Source organism: Caloenas nicobarica, chromosome 7 (genome assembly GCF_036013445.1).
Source record: "Caloenas nicobarica isolate bCalNic1 chromosome 7, bCalNic1.hap1, whole genome shotgun sequence".
Lineage (NCBI taxonomy): Eukaryota > Metazoa > Chordata > Aves > Columbiformes > Columbidae > Caloenas > Caloenas nicobarica.
The window spans coordinates 22,561,329-22,580,819 of NC_088251.1; the positions used below are offsets into that span (position 1 = coordinate 22,561,329).

General features: G+C 39.5%; 1 protein-coding gene across 6 annotated transcripts in view; it reads left to right on the forward strand.

The window, feature by feature from the left end:
- The window catches only part of SEC24C (SEC24 homolog C, COPII coat complex component), a 41,100-nt gene extending 22,482 nt beyond the window's left edge, over positions 1–18,618 (forward strand). For 3 of the 6 annotated variants that reach the window (XM_065638896.1, XM_065638894.1, XM_065638897.1), the window contains 17 exons: positions 744–855; positions 1,695–1,822; positions 4,519–4,657; positions 6,418–6,533; positions 8,306–8,430; positions 8,698–8,889; positions 9,564–9,657; positions 10,847–10,963; positions 11,449–11,619; positions 12,002–12,098; positions 12,385–12,530; positions 13,013–13,151; positions 13,961–14,079; positions 14,462–14,641; positions 15,280–15,471; positions 15,892–15,981; positions 16,425–18,618. In XM_065638896.1, the coding sequence (XP_065494968.1) occupies positions 744–855; positions 1,695–1,822; positions 4,519–4,657; positions 6,418–6,533; positions 8,306–8,430; positions 8,698–8,889; positions 9,564–9,657; positions 10,847–10,963; positions 11,449–11,619; positions 12,002–12,098; positions 12,385–12,530; positions 13,013–13,151; positions 13,961–14,079; positions 14,462–14,641; positions 15,280–15,471; positions 15,892–15,981; positions 16,425–16,565 (2,298 nt within the window). In that variant the 3' untranslated portion in view covers positions 16,566–18,618. The remainder of the gene's footprint in view (positions 1–743; positions 856–1,694; positions 1,823–4,518; positions 4,658–6,417; positions 6,534–8,305; positions 8,431–8,697; positions 8,890–9,563; positions 9,658–10,846; positions 10,964–11,448; positions 11,620–12,001; positions 12,099–12,384; positions 12,531–13,012; positions 13,152–13,960; positions 14,080–14,461; positions 14,642–15,279; positions 15,472–15,891; positions 15,982–16,424) is intronic. The other 3 variants (XM_065638898.1, XM_065638899.1, XM_065638900.1) reach the window with 1 other exon arrangement.
- The last annotated feature ends 873 nt before the right edge of the window (positions 18,619–19,491 follow it).

Here is a 19,491-nt window from a genome sequence, read left to right on the forward strand (position 1 = left end):
AATTTTCTGTTCTCACACAGAGGTCAGTGGATATTTTGGTCAAGGAAAACTGTTTAATGGATTTCCATTATCTTAAGCATATTTACATTAATGAAGAATTTCAAATTTCAAGAAATTTAAGATTTTTACTGGTTTGTGAAGTTTAAGCTTGACTTGTTGACAATTCTACTGAAACTTCACTTTCCACATCCCCAGAATTCAAGTCATAAACTCTTGAGCACCACAGAGTAATGAGGACTTCCACCTGAGCTTGCAAGCATCTCTCTTTAGGTCAGAGTTATAGTGGTTAGAAATAAGCTCATACTATGACAACAGCGGGAACATGACAGAAAGGAAAAGTCAGGTTATCTATAGAACTTCACCCTGAGGCTTACAGAAGCTTGTAATTTTAATTTGGCTAGGACCAGTATACAGGGGAGTACTACCAAAAATTCATTTATTGATCTGTGTTTGGCTAGAAGAGCTCAGATCAGGCCTCAAAACACAAAATATGCTACTACTCAAAATACTTGAGGAGAAATCCTATTTGTAACTTGTAATTTATTGTTAGTCATTAAGTACTATTCGAAATCAAACTGAGAGGTGACTGCTTGACAAAACTTATTTGCTTTAGACTTTTTATTTTTAGAGAAAGTAGTGTTTGCCTCAGGTCCCCTTTTAACTGCCTTACAAATATAAATTTTATATTTTACAGTACTTTGAAATCAAGCCTCCAAATATTAATGTGGTGTTTTCCATCATAGATTCAAGTGATTGAAGATGACAGAAGTAACCGTGGGTCAGAGCCATTCGTCACTGGAGTGAGAGGGCAGGTTCCACCTCTTGTTACTACAAATTTCTTGGTCAAGGATCAAGGTAAAATCTTATTATTTTCCTAAATAAACAAAGCACAAACCCCAAAGAGTCATTGACAGAAGTATCCATATCTTTACAGGAAAAGTTCGAGGAATTATTTCAGTGGCTGGGGATGTGTGTTTCACCAGCATAAACTTAGTTTCAAGTCCTATGTTGATCTGATTTCAATTTAGATTCTTCTGATTGTTTGGTAGTTAGTAACCAATTAGCAAGTAAAAAATGTTTTCCAAGGGAAATACCTGGGACCAGCATTAGCAGGGATATCAGAAAGCAGCAAATGAAGCCTCCTCTGTAGAGCTGTATCAAGGACAGTTAAGAACTGAAATTTAGTAGCAATATCATTTGAATTGGACTGGGAACTGTATTTTTTAAATCACGGATGGGTTGTCAATTGATCCATGGGCTTCACAGAGAAAGGATATTTCATCTTTTAATTTCCCACGCTTTGCTGGAGATTCTAAGCTCTCTTAAAACTTTGGAATCCGATTCTACAATCAAGTGCTTTACTTGTCAGCCAAAATTACAGAATCAAGCAGCAGAAATGTTTGAGTTGAATTTTCTGCCTGTAATACATTTTAATCTGCAGAGAGAGTGAAATGGGAATGCCTTTTTAGAGGTTTAAGTCGATGTGGAGTCAAGTTCATTTGTTTTGCGTTAAGGGCTTTTATTATATGTAGTTAATCCTAAGGAGGCATTTTGTTTGGAATTCAAGATTTGCATAGATTGAAATTGATTGATTAGATAAGCTCTTAGTCTGTCTGAAGGTATCTTTATTTTTGTTCTTGAGTATAAACTTAACTTGTACTGAAATATATGGGGATTTTTCCTTTGTTCACCAGGTAATGCAAGCCCCCGCTACATAAGATGCACATCTTACAATATTCCCTGCACATCAGATATGGCCAAACAGTCCCAAGTTCCCCTGGCTGCTGTCATAAAACCGCTGGCCACTCTACCCCCAGAGGAGGTGAGAACCGTATGCAGAGTTACATGTGCACTGTATGCACTCTGAACTCGTCAGGAGAGTGCTATTAGATGTCAACATTTAACAGATACATTAAGAAGGAATGTGTAGGTAATGAAGACTAGGTAAATGTTAATTCTCCCACACCATGTGGTAGAGATGTGTAAGGCAGGAGAATGTTGTGTTCAAAACATTTAATATTTTGATCATCATAATAATTTCAGGTTTTTTGCAGTAACTGTCAAGCACTGTGACCAAATGACCAAAGTACAAGGAAGGTCACAAATGAGTACACTTCCAGTTTACCTCAGTCTCTTTCCTGGCTTGAAGGACTTAAATGGTTACTAATCATTGATGTTAAGTATTTTCTAGGATGTTAAGTTGCGGAATTGAATGAGAATGTATCAAGCTGCACTGATTAAGCTGTCTAATGTGCATGTCCATGCACAGCATTGTGTGGGATGACAGCACAAGACTGAGAACTGGGCACTGCTGAGCTGCACTTGTATTTCTGCCCTTGTTCTGTGCAGCACTTATTTCCTTCTAGGTGTAATGTCTGGCTTGCTAAGCTTTTACCCGCTCCGTCTGGTTTCTGAGAACATTAAAGCTTTGAGAATATTACAGAGCTAGAAATTTTATAAAATATTCTAAATAGTCTGGCTACTGTGTAGTGTTAGCCTGCTTGGAGCAGTGACATAAAGAAAAGTATGCTTGCTAGATTTGAATATGTGCGTTTGCAGTATTCTGTGCCCTGTTAAGCTTAACTTCAGCACCTGTTAGAGCAATGTCTTCTGGGCTTTTAAGGGTGTGGTTTTTTCCTGTTGCATTTTATTAATGCTCTTAAACTGTGGTTTGGATTTTGAAATTGGTTTGTGATAAAACTGACTTGTGAAGCTAATTCCTGTACTGCTGTATTGTGGCTGGAGTTTCAAAGGAGCACAACAGGAGAATGTGGTCTTATTTGAGAAACCTGGAGGCTTGTGGAGCTGCACATTTTTAGAGAACCTTTACAATGAACTAGTTGTTAGGTTTCCTGATGTGTTTATGCTTTGAACAAACACTTGTGGTATCCAGAAAAAACATGGCTAGCACTGGAAAACTGCCCTGGAGACCAGTCAGCTTCTAGCATTGGAAAGTTCTTAATGGCAAGGGCAAACTCCCTGTGGAGGGACCCTTCCAGGAGACGAAGGCTCAGCTGTTCAGAGCAATATACTGTAAATAGAGCTAAATTAGAGCAATGACAGGATAAACATCTCATGAAAATACAGCATTCAGATAAATCTAGAATATATAGAAGTTTAGCATCTGATTGCTAGATACAGGGCCTTTGCTCTATGTTAATGCACCATCTTGAGGCTTCAGAAAGAAAGTATCTCTGTGCCTTCTGGGAGTGATTAGTGACAAGTTATGCATAGCACTGCATGTTTACAGCACCCTTGTAGTTTGGTTGCATGAATGTTATTGGGGAGAGGCTTAGGAAAAAAGCTTATTGTGTGGATGTACAATACCAGCATTGCCTGGCAATCAGAAAACTTGAAATTCTGTTTCTTCTGAGGAGATCAGCCTGGGTGGTAGGAGCTGAGAAATGCTGGCCACAAAACCATTGTATTGTCAATAAATGATTAGTGGGGTTGAATGAGAGATGTGACACATCTGTGGCATGAAGAGGAAGAAAGTGACTGGAGCATTCACTCAGCCCCTGCTCAAAGAATATTTTGTCTCTTAAACATGATTAGAGGTTTAGGGTGACAGAGAGAATTAAGACTGGATACCTTTAGTGTCAGAAAATTTAAAAGTAGTTAAACTTTCTTTTGAGCCACATTATTAGTTATGGAAGGTGCTTTGAACTGTGAATGCAGCCTGTAGCTTGCATGAGTTCTGTCTTAATCATTTTGAAGTGCTTCCTGCTCATTCTGAGGTTCACAAGCTGCTGAAGTTGCCAAACATCTTATTGTGGTTTGGCTGCAAAAAGAATATATTATCAGTAATAGTTAAAAAATGGTATAACTACATAGGAGTTTGGAGGACTTGCTATGCAATGGGGTCAAGACAAGTGGAACTTATGGATATGTTGTTTTTCATGATGGACTTCAAAAATAAGTCTTATCAGGTGAAATTTTTTAAAATATTGTGGGTGCTCTATGTTCTTGAAAACACGGAATGCAATGACTGGCTTCTATTTTGACAAAAAGCTTGTTTTTTACAAGGGAAAGATACAAGAGGTGAAGAATTGCTTTTAAAACACCCAACCTGTGGTAAAGTGTAAATTGTGTGCTCGCTCATGAGGTTGTCACAGCCATTCTTTGCATGGCTTCAGTCTTTTGTGTTTCCTTGGAATATATCTGTGCAGTGTTGTGCTCCTGCTAGAGCTCATGCTCCTCGTGCAGGCTGCTATAGAAGGTGGTGCAGCACCATGCAGAGGGACTTGTTTGTGTCTAGAAGGACTGGTCTTTTTAACAAAACCAGGACAGTGGGATAGCCCATTAATGACTGCAGCCCACAAAGAGCTGCTGTGTTGAAAAGCTTTTACAAAATACTTGTTCAGGGTTCTCCCATCCGCTGCACTCTCTCCCACAGCTGCCAAAATGCTAAATCCTGTGCAATGTAGAGGGAGATAGTTTTAAGCTTTGTGCTGTGTGTGGTCACTTCTTTCTCATCATCATGTGACCTTTCTTTTTTTTTTTCCCCTGCTTCCACAGACCCTTCCTTATTTGGTAGACCATGGAGAATCTGGTCCTGTCCGATGTAATAGATGCAAGGCTTACATGTGCCCTTTTATGCAATTCATTGAGGGTGGAAGGAGGTTCCAGTGTTGTTTCTGCAGCTGTGTCACTGAGGGTAAGGTTTCTTCTCGAAATCGGTCTCTAAGTTCTGTCGGCGTGATGTTTGAACAAGATGCAAGCACGGAAATCTTCATCATGTTATGATGATTTATAAAGTGTAATGTATAACGTGGTTTGAAAAAGGATTTATACTATTCTCTTAGAGTATTTCAAACTTTCATTTTCTATGACTGAGATGAACATCTAGTCAGTAGCATGAGTTAGGTTTTTTTTTTTCTCACAAAGCCTGTTTAAACACTGCTTAGTGATGACATTGCAGCTAGACCTGCTACAGCTGAATAGGAATGTTCGTAGTTGTTCTTCTAAATTAATATAAAACATGCTTCCTTTTAAGCAGAAGTCACTATGTGCCTATCATCCATAGATTTGTTTTGAACGCACAGTGGAATGTAAGGTACAAGAAAACTTTAGGTGGTGTTTTCAGCGTTCCATTTGGTAGCACTGATGTACAAAACAAAATGGGAAGCTGACCGGGGTTAGAAATGGCCAATTTTAAAAAACTTTTTTGTTTAGTGATTTTCAGCCTGCATACATTCCCTGTCTCTGCTCACTCAGCACTGTATGAATGGCTGTATCTGTAACAACTGAGCAGGGGCAGAAAAGGGAGGGTTGCTCAGAGACTGCTGATGAAAGCAATGCTGTGAAAATACTATGTGGTTGTACCTAATACTTGAGAACAATTTCCGTGGTCTCTGCAAAAACAATCAGGTAGTTAGCTTGTACTGGATGTGTACTTGGAGAGAAGAGTAATAGCTGCTTATATATATATGTGCGTGTGTGTGTATATATGTATACACACACATATATAGTCTTAATGATATCACTTTGTTTTCTTTTGAACTGTTGAAACTTTCAATATTTGGAATAATTTAAAGGTGGTGAATACTACCATTACAGATAATCTCATTTTATTCTCCCCTGGAGTTATATAGGCAGCTGTAGCTGGAATACATTTTGTCACCCTAGTAATTCTGTAGGAGGGACTCTCTGTGATGGTAGCTCTTGGGGCACAAGGGAAATGCTTTCTTTGTTTCTGCAGCTGAATTCCACAGGCAAAAACTTAGCTTAACTCCCATTTTACCTTCTGATGCCTGGCACTAGCACAAAAAGTATTGGGCACCAGGCATGTGATTACATTTTTGGTTCCTCCTTAATGCTTTACGGTGCACTGTAAGAAGTGCCCTGTCTGTTGTGACAAAAGCAATATGGCAGTCTCTGCACCAGAGGGTGCCTAGAAGGCTTTGCTCTTGTGCAGCACAGGAAGGGAAGGAAAAATCTAACTCAGACAGCAGAATAAGGAGCTCAATCTTTTGGTAAACCTGAATGGAGTCAGTAATGTTATAGCCCATGGTTTGCCTCAGATACTATTGTAAGTCATTTGTTACTACTTATACAAGATGGTTATATTTTTTGTTTGGACTAAACCCTTCAGAAGAATCCCAAGAGCATGTTGTGGTGACATTCCTGATATGAAACATAAAATGAGAATGTGAAGGAGATTCAAGAAAAGTACAATAGCGACTATACAGTGTGCCACCTGGTGCATAAAACAAACTGGAAGCAGTTTGTCTGTATTTCTTGGCTTTAATGATGCTCTTAGATTGCATGAATATTTTTAGTAATGCTTGCATGCTAGCACAGTGCTAGCTAGCTTTCCTGGAGTTTTATTTGAAACAGCTGGTGTCATGTTAGCTCTCTAGTCACAGTGTTTATCAAGGGTGTGTCACTGAACTTAATGTGTTTTTCCTTCCACAGTGCCACCTCACTACTTCCAGCATTTGGATCATACTGGAAAGCGAGTAGACTTCTATGATCGACCTGAGTTATCACTGGGGTCTTATGAGTTTCTAGCAACAGTTGACTATTGCAAGGTACAGTAGTGCTTATTACTGTATTTTGGTTTTTAAATAAAAAGCCTATTTTCCTAAAAATAAGAACAATATTAATTGTCTGGGGCTGCTTTCTAGCTGGCAGAGATAATTAACAGCATTAATCCAACCCACTTCATTGTATAATGTGCTTGTCCGCTTACTTCCCAAAGTAGAGGAAGTCTTGATCACAAATGACGTAATATAATTTTGTTATAGCTGCCTCTGCCATTCTCTTCTGGAGCTATATGACCATCTATAGCTGCTCTTACCTTAACAGTTGTGCAAGAGAGACTCTTTTGCAGCAGTTCTTGGGGCAGAAGGAGAATGTAGGAGAGATTCAAGAGAAGTGCAATAGGAACTGTGCAATGTGTCACCTGTTGCCCAAGACAAACTTTACATATTGAACTTAAATTTCAAATACAGCCACAGCAGTTAAAACCACAAGAATAATGTGGAAATATATATTGTCAGAGCTGGTTCACTTTTAAATTAAATATTTAATAATTAACTTCTAAGGAATAGGAAAAATATGTGCAAGGTGTTTATTAAAGCAACTTATATCTCTGCTGAAATAAATGCTGGGTACATAGATGCCTAAACATGGCAGCTTTATACTGGTTGCCTTCTGATGCCTCAACTTTTATGTCAAGTTAAGGTAAAAACCAATTATCTTGCTTCTAACAGTGTAAGAAGTGTTTTTAATTCAAACAAGGTGCAATCTTCCCAGCTTTTTTGGAAGTTCTTCTGTTTTGCTTTTGTTCTGTGTGCTCCTTCCAGTATGACCTATAGACTTCAGGAAACTGTTGACTGAAACAAGTTGTTCTTTCCCAAAGAAGACCTGATATTTAAGTGGAAGGGAAATGTTGCAGTTCTCCAACAGGAAAATCTATTGCTTTATATTGGTGAAATCATTTATACCAAGTCTGATCAGATTCCAAAGTCTTGACAACTGGCAAGAAACTTCCCTGTTTTGGGTGCCACAGTATAAAAAGGATAGAAAGCTACAGGAGAGTGTCCAGAAGAGGGCCACGAAGTTGCCAAAGGGTTTATACTGGAAGCTGTATGAGGAGCAGCTAAAGTCACTTGGTTTGTTCAGCCTGGAGGAGACTGAAGGGAGACCTCATCTCGGTCTATGGCTTTCTTACAAGGGGAGGAGGAGGGGCAGGTGCTGATCTCTTCTCTCTGGTGATCAATGACAGAACCCAAGGGAATGGCAGGAAGACGTGCCGGGGAGGTTTAGGTTGGACATTAGGAAAAGGTTCTTCACCCAGAGGGTGGTGGAGCACTGGAACAGGCTCCCCAGGGAGGTGTCACTGCCCCAAGCCTGACAGTGTTCAAGAAGAGACTGGGCAACGCCCTCAGACACATGGTGTGAACTGTGGGGTTGTCATATGCAGGGACAGGAGTTGGACTCAATGATCCTTGCGGATCCCTTCCAACTCAGGACATTCTATGATTCTATGTCTGCTTTCCCTATCTGGCCTAGTCATGTTAAATGGGTGATTTAGTTGTGACTAGCCTGTTCTTCACTGAGCAATGGCAAAATCAGTCTAGGGCACGTAATACCAGTCCATTTCAAGCACAGTGCATTTACATGTCTGTTAGTTGGGCAGGTATGAGAGAATGAGCTGAAGAAACAAATACTGCTCATGGGTAGAAAAGTACATGAAAGCTTTTTGAGTTTTGACCAGCATTCACTTGTTTGTGTTACAGAGCTATTATATGGGCTGCATTACATGGCCATAATATGATTTCTTTCCTTTCTTTCACAGAATAACAAGTTTCCCAGTCCACCTGCTTTCATTTTCATGATTGATGTATCTTACAATGCTGTGAAGAGTGGCTTAGTGAGGTTAATATGTGAAGAATTAAAGTCACTCCTAGACTACCTGCCCAGGTAGGTAAATTGTGTACTACTGTAGCCAGTCAAAATGGGGAAAACTTTCACTTTTTCCCTTTTAAAAAAGCTAGAAATTAAAAAATTATTTGCTAATCCTGTCAACCTTCCCTTCAGAAAAAGGCCAAGCAAACATATTTCCGCGTATCTTTCTAGGTGAAAATAAATTTTCCTTACTTTCATTTTTTCCGTATCCCTTGTTGCGTTGTGTTCTGTGTAATGATTTCACTATATACTTAGATGTGAAGGCAAGTATGTCTCTTACAGGGAAGGCAACATGGAAGAATCAGCCATTCGAGTAGGCTTTGTCACCTACAACAAAGTGTTACACTTCTATAACGTGAAGAGCTCACTGGCACAGCCACAAATGATGGTTGTCTCGGATGTGGCAGATATGTTTGTGCCACTCCTGGATGGTTTCCTGGTAAACGTGAATGAGTCCAGGACAGTTATTGCCAGGTAAAATAAATTGATTTATAGTGTGTGTAGTAAACGTCTTGTTTGGTAGATTCAACTGTTGCATGCATATTTGTCATGTTATTCACCTAGAAGTGAATAAAATAAAGTGATAAAATCTAGAAGGAAAGAGAAATTAGCGAAGTTTTGGCAAATTATTCAACATGATACTTGAACTGTAGCTAAACTATGGTGTGTAGCTAACTACATTTTGGGAATTAGACCTGGCCCTGCATGTTTTTAAAGAAAATTTGTTTTGTGATATGTTAAGAAACATAAATACAAAACTGGATTAAACTTACTAATTTTTGAATAGTACGCAGGATACTTGGCAAACAGCGACCAAGTGTTACTAGTCTTGCCTAAGTGTTTACTTACCAATATATATTGGAAAATGCTAAAAGATAAGGAATACAGAAGAGCTATTGGAGTAGGCATCAGCTGTACAGTAAGCACTGAGGATATGGATGAGAGAAGCCAATGAAGAATGACACAGCATCACTTTGTTCCACAGACAAATGATGAGATTCCAAATACTGTAAAAATTATGCAAACTTACAGACACGTTAGGGACTTCTTTTTAAACAACTTCAGTCTCATAGGTCATCAACTGCAACTGTGTGGTTTTTCCAATTAAATGGAATCTTGAATTCTTCCTTTTTCTTGTTCTTTGCTAGTTTGCTGGATCAGATTCCAGAAATGTTTGCAGACACAAGAGAAACAGAAACTGTTTTTGCACCTGTGATTCAGGCAGGGCTGGAAGCACTGAAGGTTAGTACATGCATTGTTGTGGCAAGTTGTTTTCAGTCTGAATACTCTGAATTTCATCTTCTGCTAACACACACTAATAAGACAATTCTAAAGCTTTTTGTAAGTCTCCTAGTGGTAGATGCACTACATGTAGGGAGTACTTGGCTCATTCAAGAGCATCTACCTCCTGTTCTATGTAGCTATTTACCTGTTCTCTACCCATTTTTTTAATATATATATTTTTGCTCAAAGTACAAGACATGTAGCTTAATCTCAGTTACCTGATTGAGTTAAAATAAATAAAATAAAATAAAAGACCCTCCAACATTAAAACTGAGTGTTGAAGTCTGTCATGCCTCATCGAGGAGTTCTATAACATGGTGTCTTTCTAATCCTGCACTTGAAGCTCTGGTATAATCTTAAATAAAAGGAGAGAATGCAATCTGTTGAAGTTTCGTACACCAATCTGCTAACCAAGTAAACCTTTCCTAAGGTTCTTCCATTCCAGTACTTCATCCAGATAATTACATGCATGATCTAACGCTAACTTGTATATACTGATTGAATTGATCAGCTGTATGATTTCGTCCAAAACTGTTCGTGTAGCTCTGTTTCTCCATCATGTAAGTCCTTAGAAGTCTCTCTTAAGCTCAGTTGTCATGACAATTGTTCCATCAAGAAATAACATAAATTACTAATTGATTGTTTACGTACTGTGTGTGTCAGAGAAAATAACCTACTAAACATTGGCTAGTGTTGACATAGGTTATTAATTTAAAATTAATGATCTGTTGAAGCTCATATCGCAAAATCCTTTGCCATTTCTTTGACTTCTCCTTTCCCACAAACTCAGTAGCTGCAAACCAGAGAAGAAAGTAATCTAATACATTTGCTCAAAACTGTTTGTAGCTGAGTCCTGCTTACTACTCCGTGTCTCCTTGAAGCCAGTCCTTTTCTCCCTGCCAGGGACCAACACAGGCCCAGCAGAACTGAAATGTGCTTTTCTGTACCTGAGCAGTAAGCAGTGCTCCCTGTGCTGGGTACCACTGAAGTAACCAAGAGATCGCTGAGCCTGTGTGTCTGACAGAGTGCCTTCCCGACATAAAGAAGTGAAATAATGAGGATGCTTGGACGCTTGCTCTTGAATCGTGATTTCCATTAGTTTTTTTAAATGTTTCTAACCTGTGCTGTTGCACTTGCTTTCCTGCAGGCAGCTGAGTGTGCTGGCAAGCTCTTCATTTTCCACACCTCTCTGCCCATTGCAGAGGCCCCAGGGAAGGTAAAGAACAGGGATGACAGGAAGCTGATCAACACAGATAAGGAGAAGGTAATAATGACTTGCATGATGCTTGCGTTACGGGTCTATATTGTACTCTTTATGACATAAAACAACTCTGAAGCAACATTGAAAAAAAAATACAAGGGTAGCATGTAATGTAACCATCCCAGCTAATATCTTTTAACCATTGCACTTTATCTTCTGTTCTCAAAAAAAGCTGTGTAGACTTGACATCATAAGGACAACTCTGGTATGAGAACAAGAAGAGATAGATCTAGATTTTTATACAGGATAAAATACCATAGCTGGGTTAAACTAAATGTGCTGAACTTAAAATTGAAGCGAGATGTGTAGTAATTTTTGTAATATTCAACGTTCTTCAAAGGCAGGGTCAGGAAGAATTTATGTGAGCCTTATTTCCCCTGAAGAGAGACTTGGAGTATAAAAGTGTATTGACTGAGATTTTAAATTGGATCTCACTTTCGTTTTGTTACCACAAACTTCTGATGGTCATCTCTGACTTCTTTTCTTAGACTTTGTTTCAACCACAGACAAGCTTTTACAACAACTTGGCCAAGGACTGTGTGGCCCAGGGCTGCTGTGTGGATCTGTTCCTGTTTCCAAACCAGTATTTGGATGTGGCCACACTAGGTGTAGTAACTTACCAGACAGGAGGCTCCATTTATAAGTATGCATACTTCCAGGTAAGAGTGACTCAGACTGGTATTTGATCTAAATAAGGATTGTTGTTTAGTTAAAAGTTATTTTTTCATAGTGTGAGCCGTAGTGAACAAGTGCTTCTTTGGAAATAAATTGGTGCTTAAATGTCAAGATTTTAACCAAAATAATTTTGTTAGCTCTATGTCTTTACACAAACTATCTCTATTAATAACAAAAACAACAAGAAAAGCTATGCTGTTACCTTTTAGCATAGTATTTTATTAGCATGGCACTGAGCTCTGTATGATGGCTGATTTTTAGAGTAAGACTGCAGGATATAGTAATCTGGTTTTAAATTATTTTATGGTTTATGGAGCAGCTCTGATTTGTGGGAGTATGAAACTTGAATTATTGCTTGTGTTCTAGCTGGAGACAGACCAGGATAGGTTTCTGAATGACTTGAGAAGAGATGTCCAGAAAGAAGTGGGATTTGATGCTGTCATGAGAGTGCGCACAAGCACAGGTGGGTGTTAGCATGAATGAGTCTTAATAAATTGGCCACTCGGAACATGTCATATGGGGAGTAACAGACTTTTCACTAGTTTAAAACGTCTTGAGACTAGGCTATGCAAAAAGCTATACTAAAGCTTTCAGGTTCTAAGACTTTTGTCAAGACTGAGCAAAGATCCCTGCTGAATCTGTCAAGATAACTTAGTGTCACTGGTGACAGGATTTTCAGGGCTCCAAAGGCTGTCTCTTGTTATTCTGTTGAAAGCTGTGGTTCACGTTGGGGGATTTTTCTTTTTTAGGTATTCGAGCAACTGACTTTTTTGGAGCTTTCTATATGAGCAACACAACTGATGTAGAGATGGCAGGTTTGGACTGTGATAAAACAATCACAGTGGAATTCAAGCACGATGACAAGCTGAGTGAAGACAGTGGTGCGCTCCTTCAGGTGAGGGGTAGGCTTTCTAGGAGAAAGAATTGAGCTGACAATTTAGAATTGTTAACAAAACTGTGTCAAGGCAGAACCAAATCTCATCTGGGGAGACTGCCAGTTGCAGAAGAGGACGAGGTTACTCTGAATTTAATATTAAACACTCCTTCAAGGAACTGTTAGTTCGTTCTTTCTGCCCCTTACTGTACCCTTAACCTTTCAGGATACTTGTTCTCAGAGTGACCTGGACTGCTTCAAGCTACAGTCTGTTTTCCAAGACCAGTTCCCTTAATGCAAACTGCTAACATGGCTGCTTGATATCTTTCATTGATCCTGATCCTTAGCATACACTTTTAGCTTATTGTACAAGTCTTTTACATTATTATCTTATTTGTTTAGGCATCTGAGTCCTAGTTTTTAGTGAAGTATATTCAAACCCTGCCTTTCTTATTGTAGCAGGACATCATTTTTCTATATCCTGGCATTTTTGTCTCCTACAGTGTGCTCTGTTATATACAAGTTGTGCAGGACAGCGACGACTCCGCATTCACAACCTCTCCCTAAACTGTTGCACGCAGCTTGCTGACCTCTATCGAAACTGTGAGACTGACACCCTCATCAATTACTTGGCTAAATATGGTAAGGGTAAATATGGTAACAAGAATTGCAACGTTTAACTGCTGTTACAATGCTTGTTGTCATCCAATGACACCCGTTTATTCTCTTTGCGTCAAATGTCAGGTTGCAATCCTGAGACTTCAGCCACTTATGGGAAAGACCATAAAGCTGTGGTGATAGTATTGTTGCTTAGGACGAGAGGTACAGATAGAGGGTGTAAGCTTATCCTTCATGCAAATTCTTATCTAATTGTTTTAATAGAGGTTTGTATTGACAGCTGTCTGAATTCATCCTTGTATTTTTTTTGGAGTGGTTTGGTTCGTTCTTTAACTGTTTCAGAATTTTGCTCCAGGAATAGGAATTGATGGCCTTTGCTCGTAGAACTGGATTAAATATCATACTTTATGTACTGTACCCTATTTACGCATTCTAGTTTGCAGTAAAAGCCTACAAGTCCAGCATAGATATAGAATTGTGTATGTTTATCGCCATTAAAAGGTAACAAATGGTCCATTTTCAGTCCATTAAAGAAAGATGGCCAGGCTGTAAAGGAGTTTTTGTAGTACCTCATGCTTTCAACTGTGACTGAGTGTATTTTAGAGCACATGGGAGATAGAGAGTTGAACAATATATAATAAAACGGAGTAAATGAGCTTCTTCAGATCTTCAATAGGAATGTGTCATCTCTTTCCCACATGTTCGAAGGGGAGAGGAAAAAAGGCTTTCATAAACACTACTTGCTTAGATTTACTTTGTGGAAATAGTGTTGCATTTTTTACTGTCCATGAGCAATCACTTGATAGCTGTCCATCTGTCCTCTTTCTGTGCAGCATATCGTGGAGTTTTGAGTAGTCCAGTAAAGACTGTACGAGATGCACTGATCAACCAGTGTGCCCAGATCCTAGCTTGCTATCGAAAGAACTGTGCTAGTCCCTCTTCTGCTGGCCAGGTAAGCTCTGATGCTTTCACTTGAATCACAGGCTCAGGTATTAAAAGTTGATGAGAGCTTCTTCCTATTTAACCTACACAAAAAAGTCAATTGCTTTGCTCAGCAGAAATTTGCAAAGAGAAGACCCAAGGAAGTAGAGAGACTGCAAGTAAAACTACAGTTGAGAATGGCTTCTTGGACATCTGTCTGGAGCCCAGAAAGCACTGCCTGCTACAAGGAAAAGTTTTATGTTATTTTTGCAAGTCCATGATATAATTAGACTGTCAGCTTTCACTCCTCACAGCTGTACCACACCTCATTGGTTCATGCAAGCCTCATTTTGTTGAACATAAGCTTACCTAGCAAGACAGCTGACCAGCTTCTGTCTGCTTGTGACTTGTAGCTGATCCTCCCTGAATGCATGAAGCTGCTTCCTGTGTACTTGAATTGTGTGTTGAAGAGTGACGTCCTTCAGCCTGGGCCGGAGGTCACAACGGATGACCGTGCCTACATTCGTCAGTTAGTGACATCCATGGATGTGGCAGAAACAAATGTTTTCTTTTATCCCAGGCTTTTGCCCCTGGTGAGTAATTCAGGATATTCTTACAACATGAGACTTGCTGTTCTTTTGACTCGTCGTAACGACTGGTGTTTATATGTTAGCAAGGGAAAGCAATTTGAGATCTGCCATCTCTTGGGATACTTCACTTCATTCCACTCAGTGATAGATGCTTTACTGCATCTTGTGAATTTGCTGGGGGATTTTTTTCTGAGCTGTGAACATATGACTAGTGGCAAAGATGAAACTTTTGACCCTTGTTGTAGTCTTTTAAAACTCTTAAAGCTTCTTGTAACTTCATGTCATTTTCAACATTGCAGGGTACCACCACATACTATTCTGAGTTTTCAGTAGTGGAATAACTCTAACAACTAATTACATTCCTAGTCCAGGAGGCAATATTGGAACTGCAGAGTAATTTCACAGGAGCCTTATATTCTCTTTTGCTAACCAAGAGTCTCTGATCTGCTTCTGTGTCATGTTCCATAAGAAAACTAAGCTAAGGAAGATGATATTTCAGTCACAGATATTGCAGTGTTTCAAGTCCTAGAAAGGAGAAAACCATTTGGGTCATAGTGGCAGAAATTTTCAGGACTTCATAAGACAATTTTCCTTTATAACTATATTTTATTTTATTTTATTTATTTTTCATTCTAAACCAGACCAAAGCAGATGTTGACAGTGACTCCTTGCCAGCAGCAATCCGGAACTCAGAAGAACGTCTCTCCAAGGGTGACATATATCTGCTGGAGAATGGGCTGAACATCTTTGTGTGGGTTGGAGTCAACGTGCAGCAAGGCCTGATCCAGAATCTCTTTGGAGTGTCATCCTTCAGTCAGATTAGCAACACCTTGGTGAGCTGGATAGCAGTGCAGGAGCTAGTGTCTGTGATAAGTCACCCAAAACTTAGAACAATGAGAAAGCAAGTTGAGAAAATAGTGTTAAATTTTTCATGCTAGAAATAAGGGAAGCACAGGTATGTGAAACTAGTGGAAATGTCCGTACTCTGGGCATGCTGGACATGCTTTTGCCTAGCTTTATTTGACAAGCCACAATTCCACTGACAGTGAGGAGAACAGTTGATTTGTAAATGGAATGAACAATTGACCTTTAGTTCTGATACTATGTTATATTCTCTTAACTAGTTGAGGTCAAAGAGATTTAATGTTATTGGGGGTACATATATCTCTACCATTACGTAATACAAAACAACTGATGAGTTTTGTTTAGTGTTGCTCTGCTTCATGTGACTGACGGGATGTCTTTCATTCCAGAGTACCCTGCCAGTCTTGGAAAACCCCTTTTCAAAGAAAGTACGATCTATTATTGACATGCTTCAAATGCAGAGATCCCGCTACATGAAGGTAAAAATGTTGTCCCCCATTTATAACTTTAAATCCCCTCCCCTTTTAGCAGAGCAGGTGATTCCTGGTAATGCTGCAATGCTGAATTTATTCTTCCTGATCTCATAAATGTGATTCAAACAAAGTTTTCAAGAATCTGAAAAAAAAAATTTTACCAGTTTTGGAGTTCTGTGCTTACCGTAGTTCTAAAACTAATTTTTTTCAGACCTGTTATTATACATGACTGCACAAACCACATACATGCTATTTTACTTCTGTTTAGAAAGGTCTGAGACTTCTCCCAGCGTAGTTACAGAAGTCAAAGCACATAAGCCATATATGCTCTGATCCTAGTTACGTGTCTTGGATTTTTGAGCTCTTTAGCTTTTTGCTCTCTTTTTCCAAGAACGTCAGTTCTGCTGACTGCTCACTGTTGGTTTTGTTCTTGTTTTGGTTTTTTGTAGTTAATAATTGTGAAGCAAGAAGATAAGCTGGAAATGCTGTTCAAACACTTCCTAGTGGAAGACAAGAGCCTGAGTGGAGGGGCTTCATATGTGGACTTCCTGTGTCACATGCACAAGGAGATTCGGCAGCTACTGAGCTAGAGGAGGGAGTGGTGCTGGAACTCAGCAGTGACATTTCGGTCTCCACTAACGACCTGATCAGGAGGCTCTGCGCTCTCAAAAAGGACAAAGTAGAAATCTGTACAATTCCATAATTTTTAATACACATTGCATAAGCAGAAATCCTTTCAACCTCTCCCAGTCCCGTACGAGAGATGAAAAATTTTCCTGGTGAGGGCTCAAAAAAAAAAAAAAAAAAAAAAGGCCTTTGATACCAGGTCTTTTACTTGTATCTAAATTGTTTCCTGTGCTTGGCAGGAGTTCACCCTCCACCCCATGCTCGCTAATCCTGTCGTAATGAATGTAGTTTTTTTTCAGTTCACTGTACATGATTCAACATTGAGTGAAAAAGCGATAACTCTTCAAAACTTGTGGTAGTTGCTGTGTGTTTGTGTGGGCGCGTGTGCATGCTCCAAGTGTGAAGAGGAGGCGCAGGTGCGAGGACAGGAGGCGGGGCAGGTGATGGGAGCTGGAGCAGCCAAACATTTTGTGTCTCCTCCTCTTAAGAGGGAAACATGACATTGCAGAGCACAGATATATCATGTGGCTATCTGAACCAGAAATCCATTAAAAAAAAGAAATTATTGTCAAGCCAGGAGGCAGCAGGGCAAATTTCTTTCCACAATCTTCCCTGTACCATAAGTTGCTGTGCAGGTGTGTAATGGAGTAAGTACTAGATCAGTGAGCAACAATCAACGGCTTCTGAACAGCGTAGGGGTAGAGATGGTGCTTGCTGTTGGTGTGTGTGGTGACTCCTTTCCTTCTCATTGCACAGCTCCGTGATTTCCTACTCGATCCATGTTCCATGGCCTCTCCTGCAGAGCTTACCTGTCTGCCCAGATGGTGGTGGGAACAAAAGCCTCTTAACCTTAAGCAGAAAATACTTTTAACAAGGTGATGTGAGAGTGTGTAGGAACTGAATGATAGGGAAGTGGCCATTTTCTACCATATTGTGGATCATAGCAAATAAGCATGAATTTGAGTTATACTGGTGCAAATTTGAGACTGCTTTGTACCCTGGAATACAAGGAAGGGGATACAAAACTGAAGATTTAGACTCTCCTGTAATAGGTATTGCAAGTATCCGATTTTGGCGATCTGGGCCAGAGTGAAGAGCTTCATTACTGGATGTTTTTACCCTCCCCCATTCTACCTACTGCTCAGCTTGCACAAAACCTTTTTATAAGCCTGTTTGTTAAACTGTAATACCTCAGACAGATTAATCCATCCACTTTGGCCACTCTGCTACTCCATTCTGCAAAGGTGGATGAAAGACTCCTGCGAAGAGGGAGCGAGTGTAAATCAAATTCAGAATTCTAAGGGCTTCATTTATTCACATTTGAAAGGGGGCTTCTATATTTTAGCTTGAACGCTTAACAAGTGTTCTTAACATACCCAGGAGTTTAGGCTACCAATAGCACTAAAAGCAGAAGGAAGAATGTGGATGGATTAGACAATATATTATCTGGGCTTGATATTTCAGAGGAAGGTCCTTGTTAAGATCAGAAAAATATCTGGCTGTGGTTTTAGTTCCATATCCTGTAGCATGTATATAAAATCCATTTTTCTTCTAATGCTGCTAGTTTGTCTTCCCTCCCATCACTACACAGAAAGGGGAATATGAAAATTGTAATGGAGAAACTCTTTCAAGATGTAGTTGACAGAACCTTCAGTGTTTTTGTATGAATGTGGCCAACTTTTTACTCCATGTACTGCCTCCAACCAAAAAATCTAGAGGATTTTTACCCAGGGGGGAAAAACAACTTCCCAGGAATATAAGGCACAGCAACCACAGACTTCCACAAATACTAATTTCTAGTATTAATATTGGGGGGGGGCGTGGGGGTGGAAATGAAATCGTAAATGAACCTTTCATTTTCTTCACTTGTTTTTCCAATGCATCTTTTAATTTGTAAAGAAATAAAAATATATTAAGATGTATTTTATGTCATTGTTAGTAAATAAACACTACTTATTTTTCCAAACCCTGTATTTTGCGGGAGGGAGGACATGGGAAGGGCTGAAGTCTAGCTGATTGATCCTTTACAATCCAATCTTCTGCTGACCAAGTTCAGTTGGGTTTTGGTTTTTAATTGGTTTGGGGTTTGGTTTGGTTTGGTTTTGGTTTTTTCATCAGTCACAGTGAATAGGGAATTCAACAAGAGCCAACAGACAAAAGGTGCTGTTTAACCAGAGCAGTGTTACTTTGCTTAAATGATCAGGGGTTGTTTTTAACTTTCTGCCCCTTCTTTTTCATTTTTGTAAAGAGATTTCCTTTCTCTAACACAACTTGAGTCTGGAGTTTTTTTGGTCTACTTTGGAAAACGTTACCTTTATCTTGTCACAATATTAACTTAAAGACTTCTGTAGTCTTTTCAGAGAAATAGGGCTCCTTCAGAGTTAAGATAGCAGGAAACTTGGGTGGGGGTTTTTTTTGGTGGGGAGGATGCTAATTGCAAAAATAAAGTTCGGAGTGAACTAGCAGTGTAACTGCTCTGTAGCGTAGAACATTGATATTTTACAATTTGTTTTAACCTTACAACAATCTGTATGAAAGCACAAGACAATCATTGCTAAATACCCAAGACTACTAAGTTTGCTGTAGAATATTTTTGCAATAACTGTTCTACAGAATGCACATTATGTCCAAAATCTGCTACTGAACTGGTATGTCATGATGATGATGGGCCTTGTTCATCTTGTACGTTAATCGCGTGGAGTAAATTGTGCTTGCGGGTGTTTTTGTGGCAGCTCCCCTGATCGCTGTGGAAATGGCCTTGCTGAGCCCCAGCCTGTGGGTGTTCTGTTGGGATGGACGGGCAGGGGGTGGTCTGGGCTGCTGCCTGGTCATGCCCCAGCAGCGTCAGGACCCCCCTTTTCAAACAAAAGCAAGAAGATCCCAGTGTTT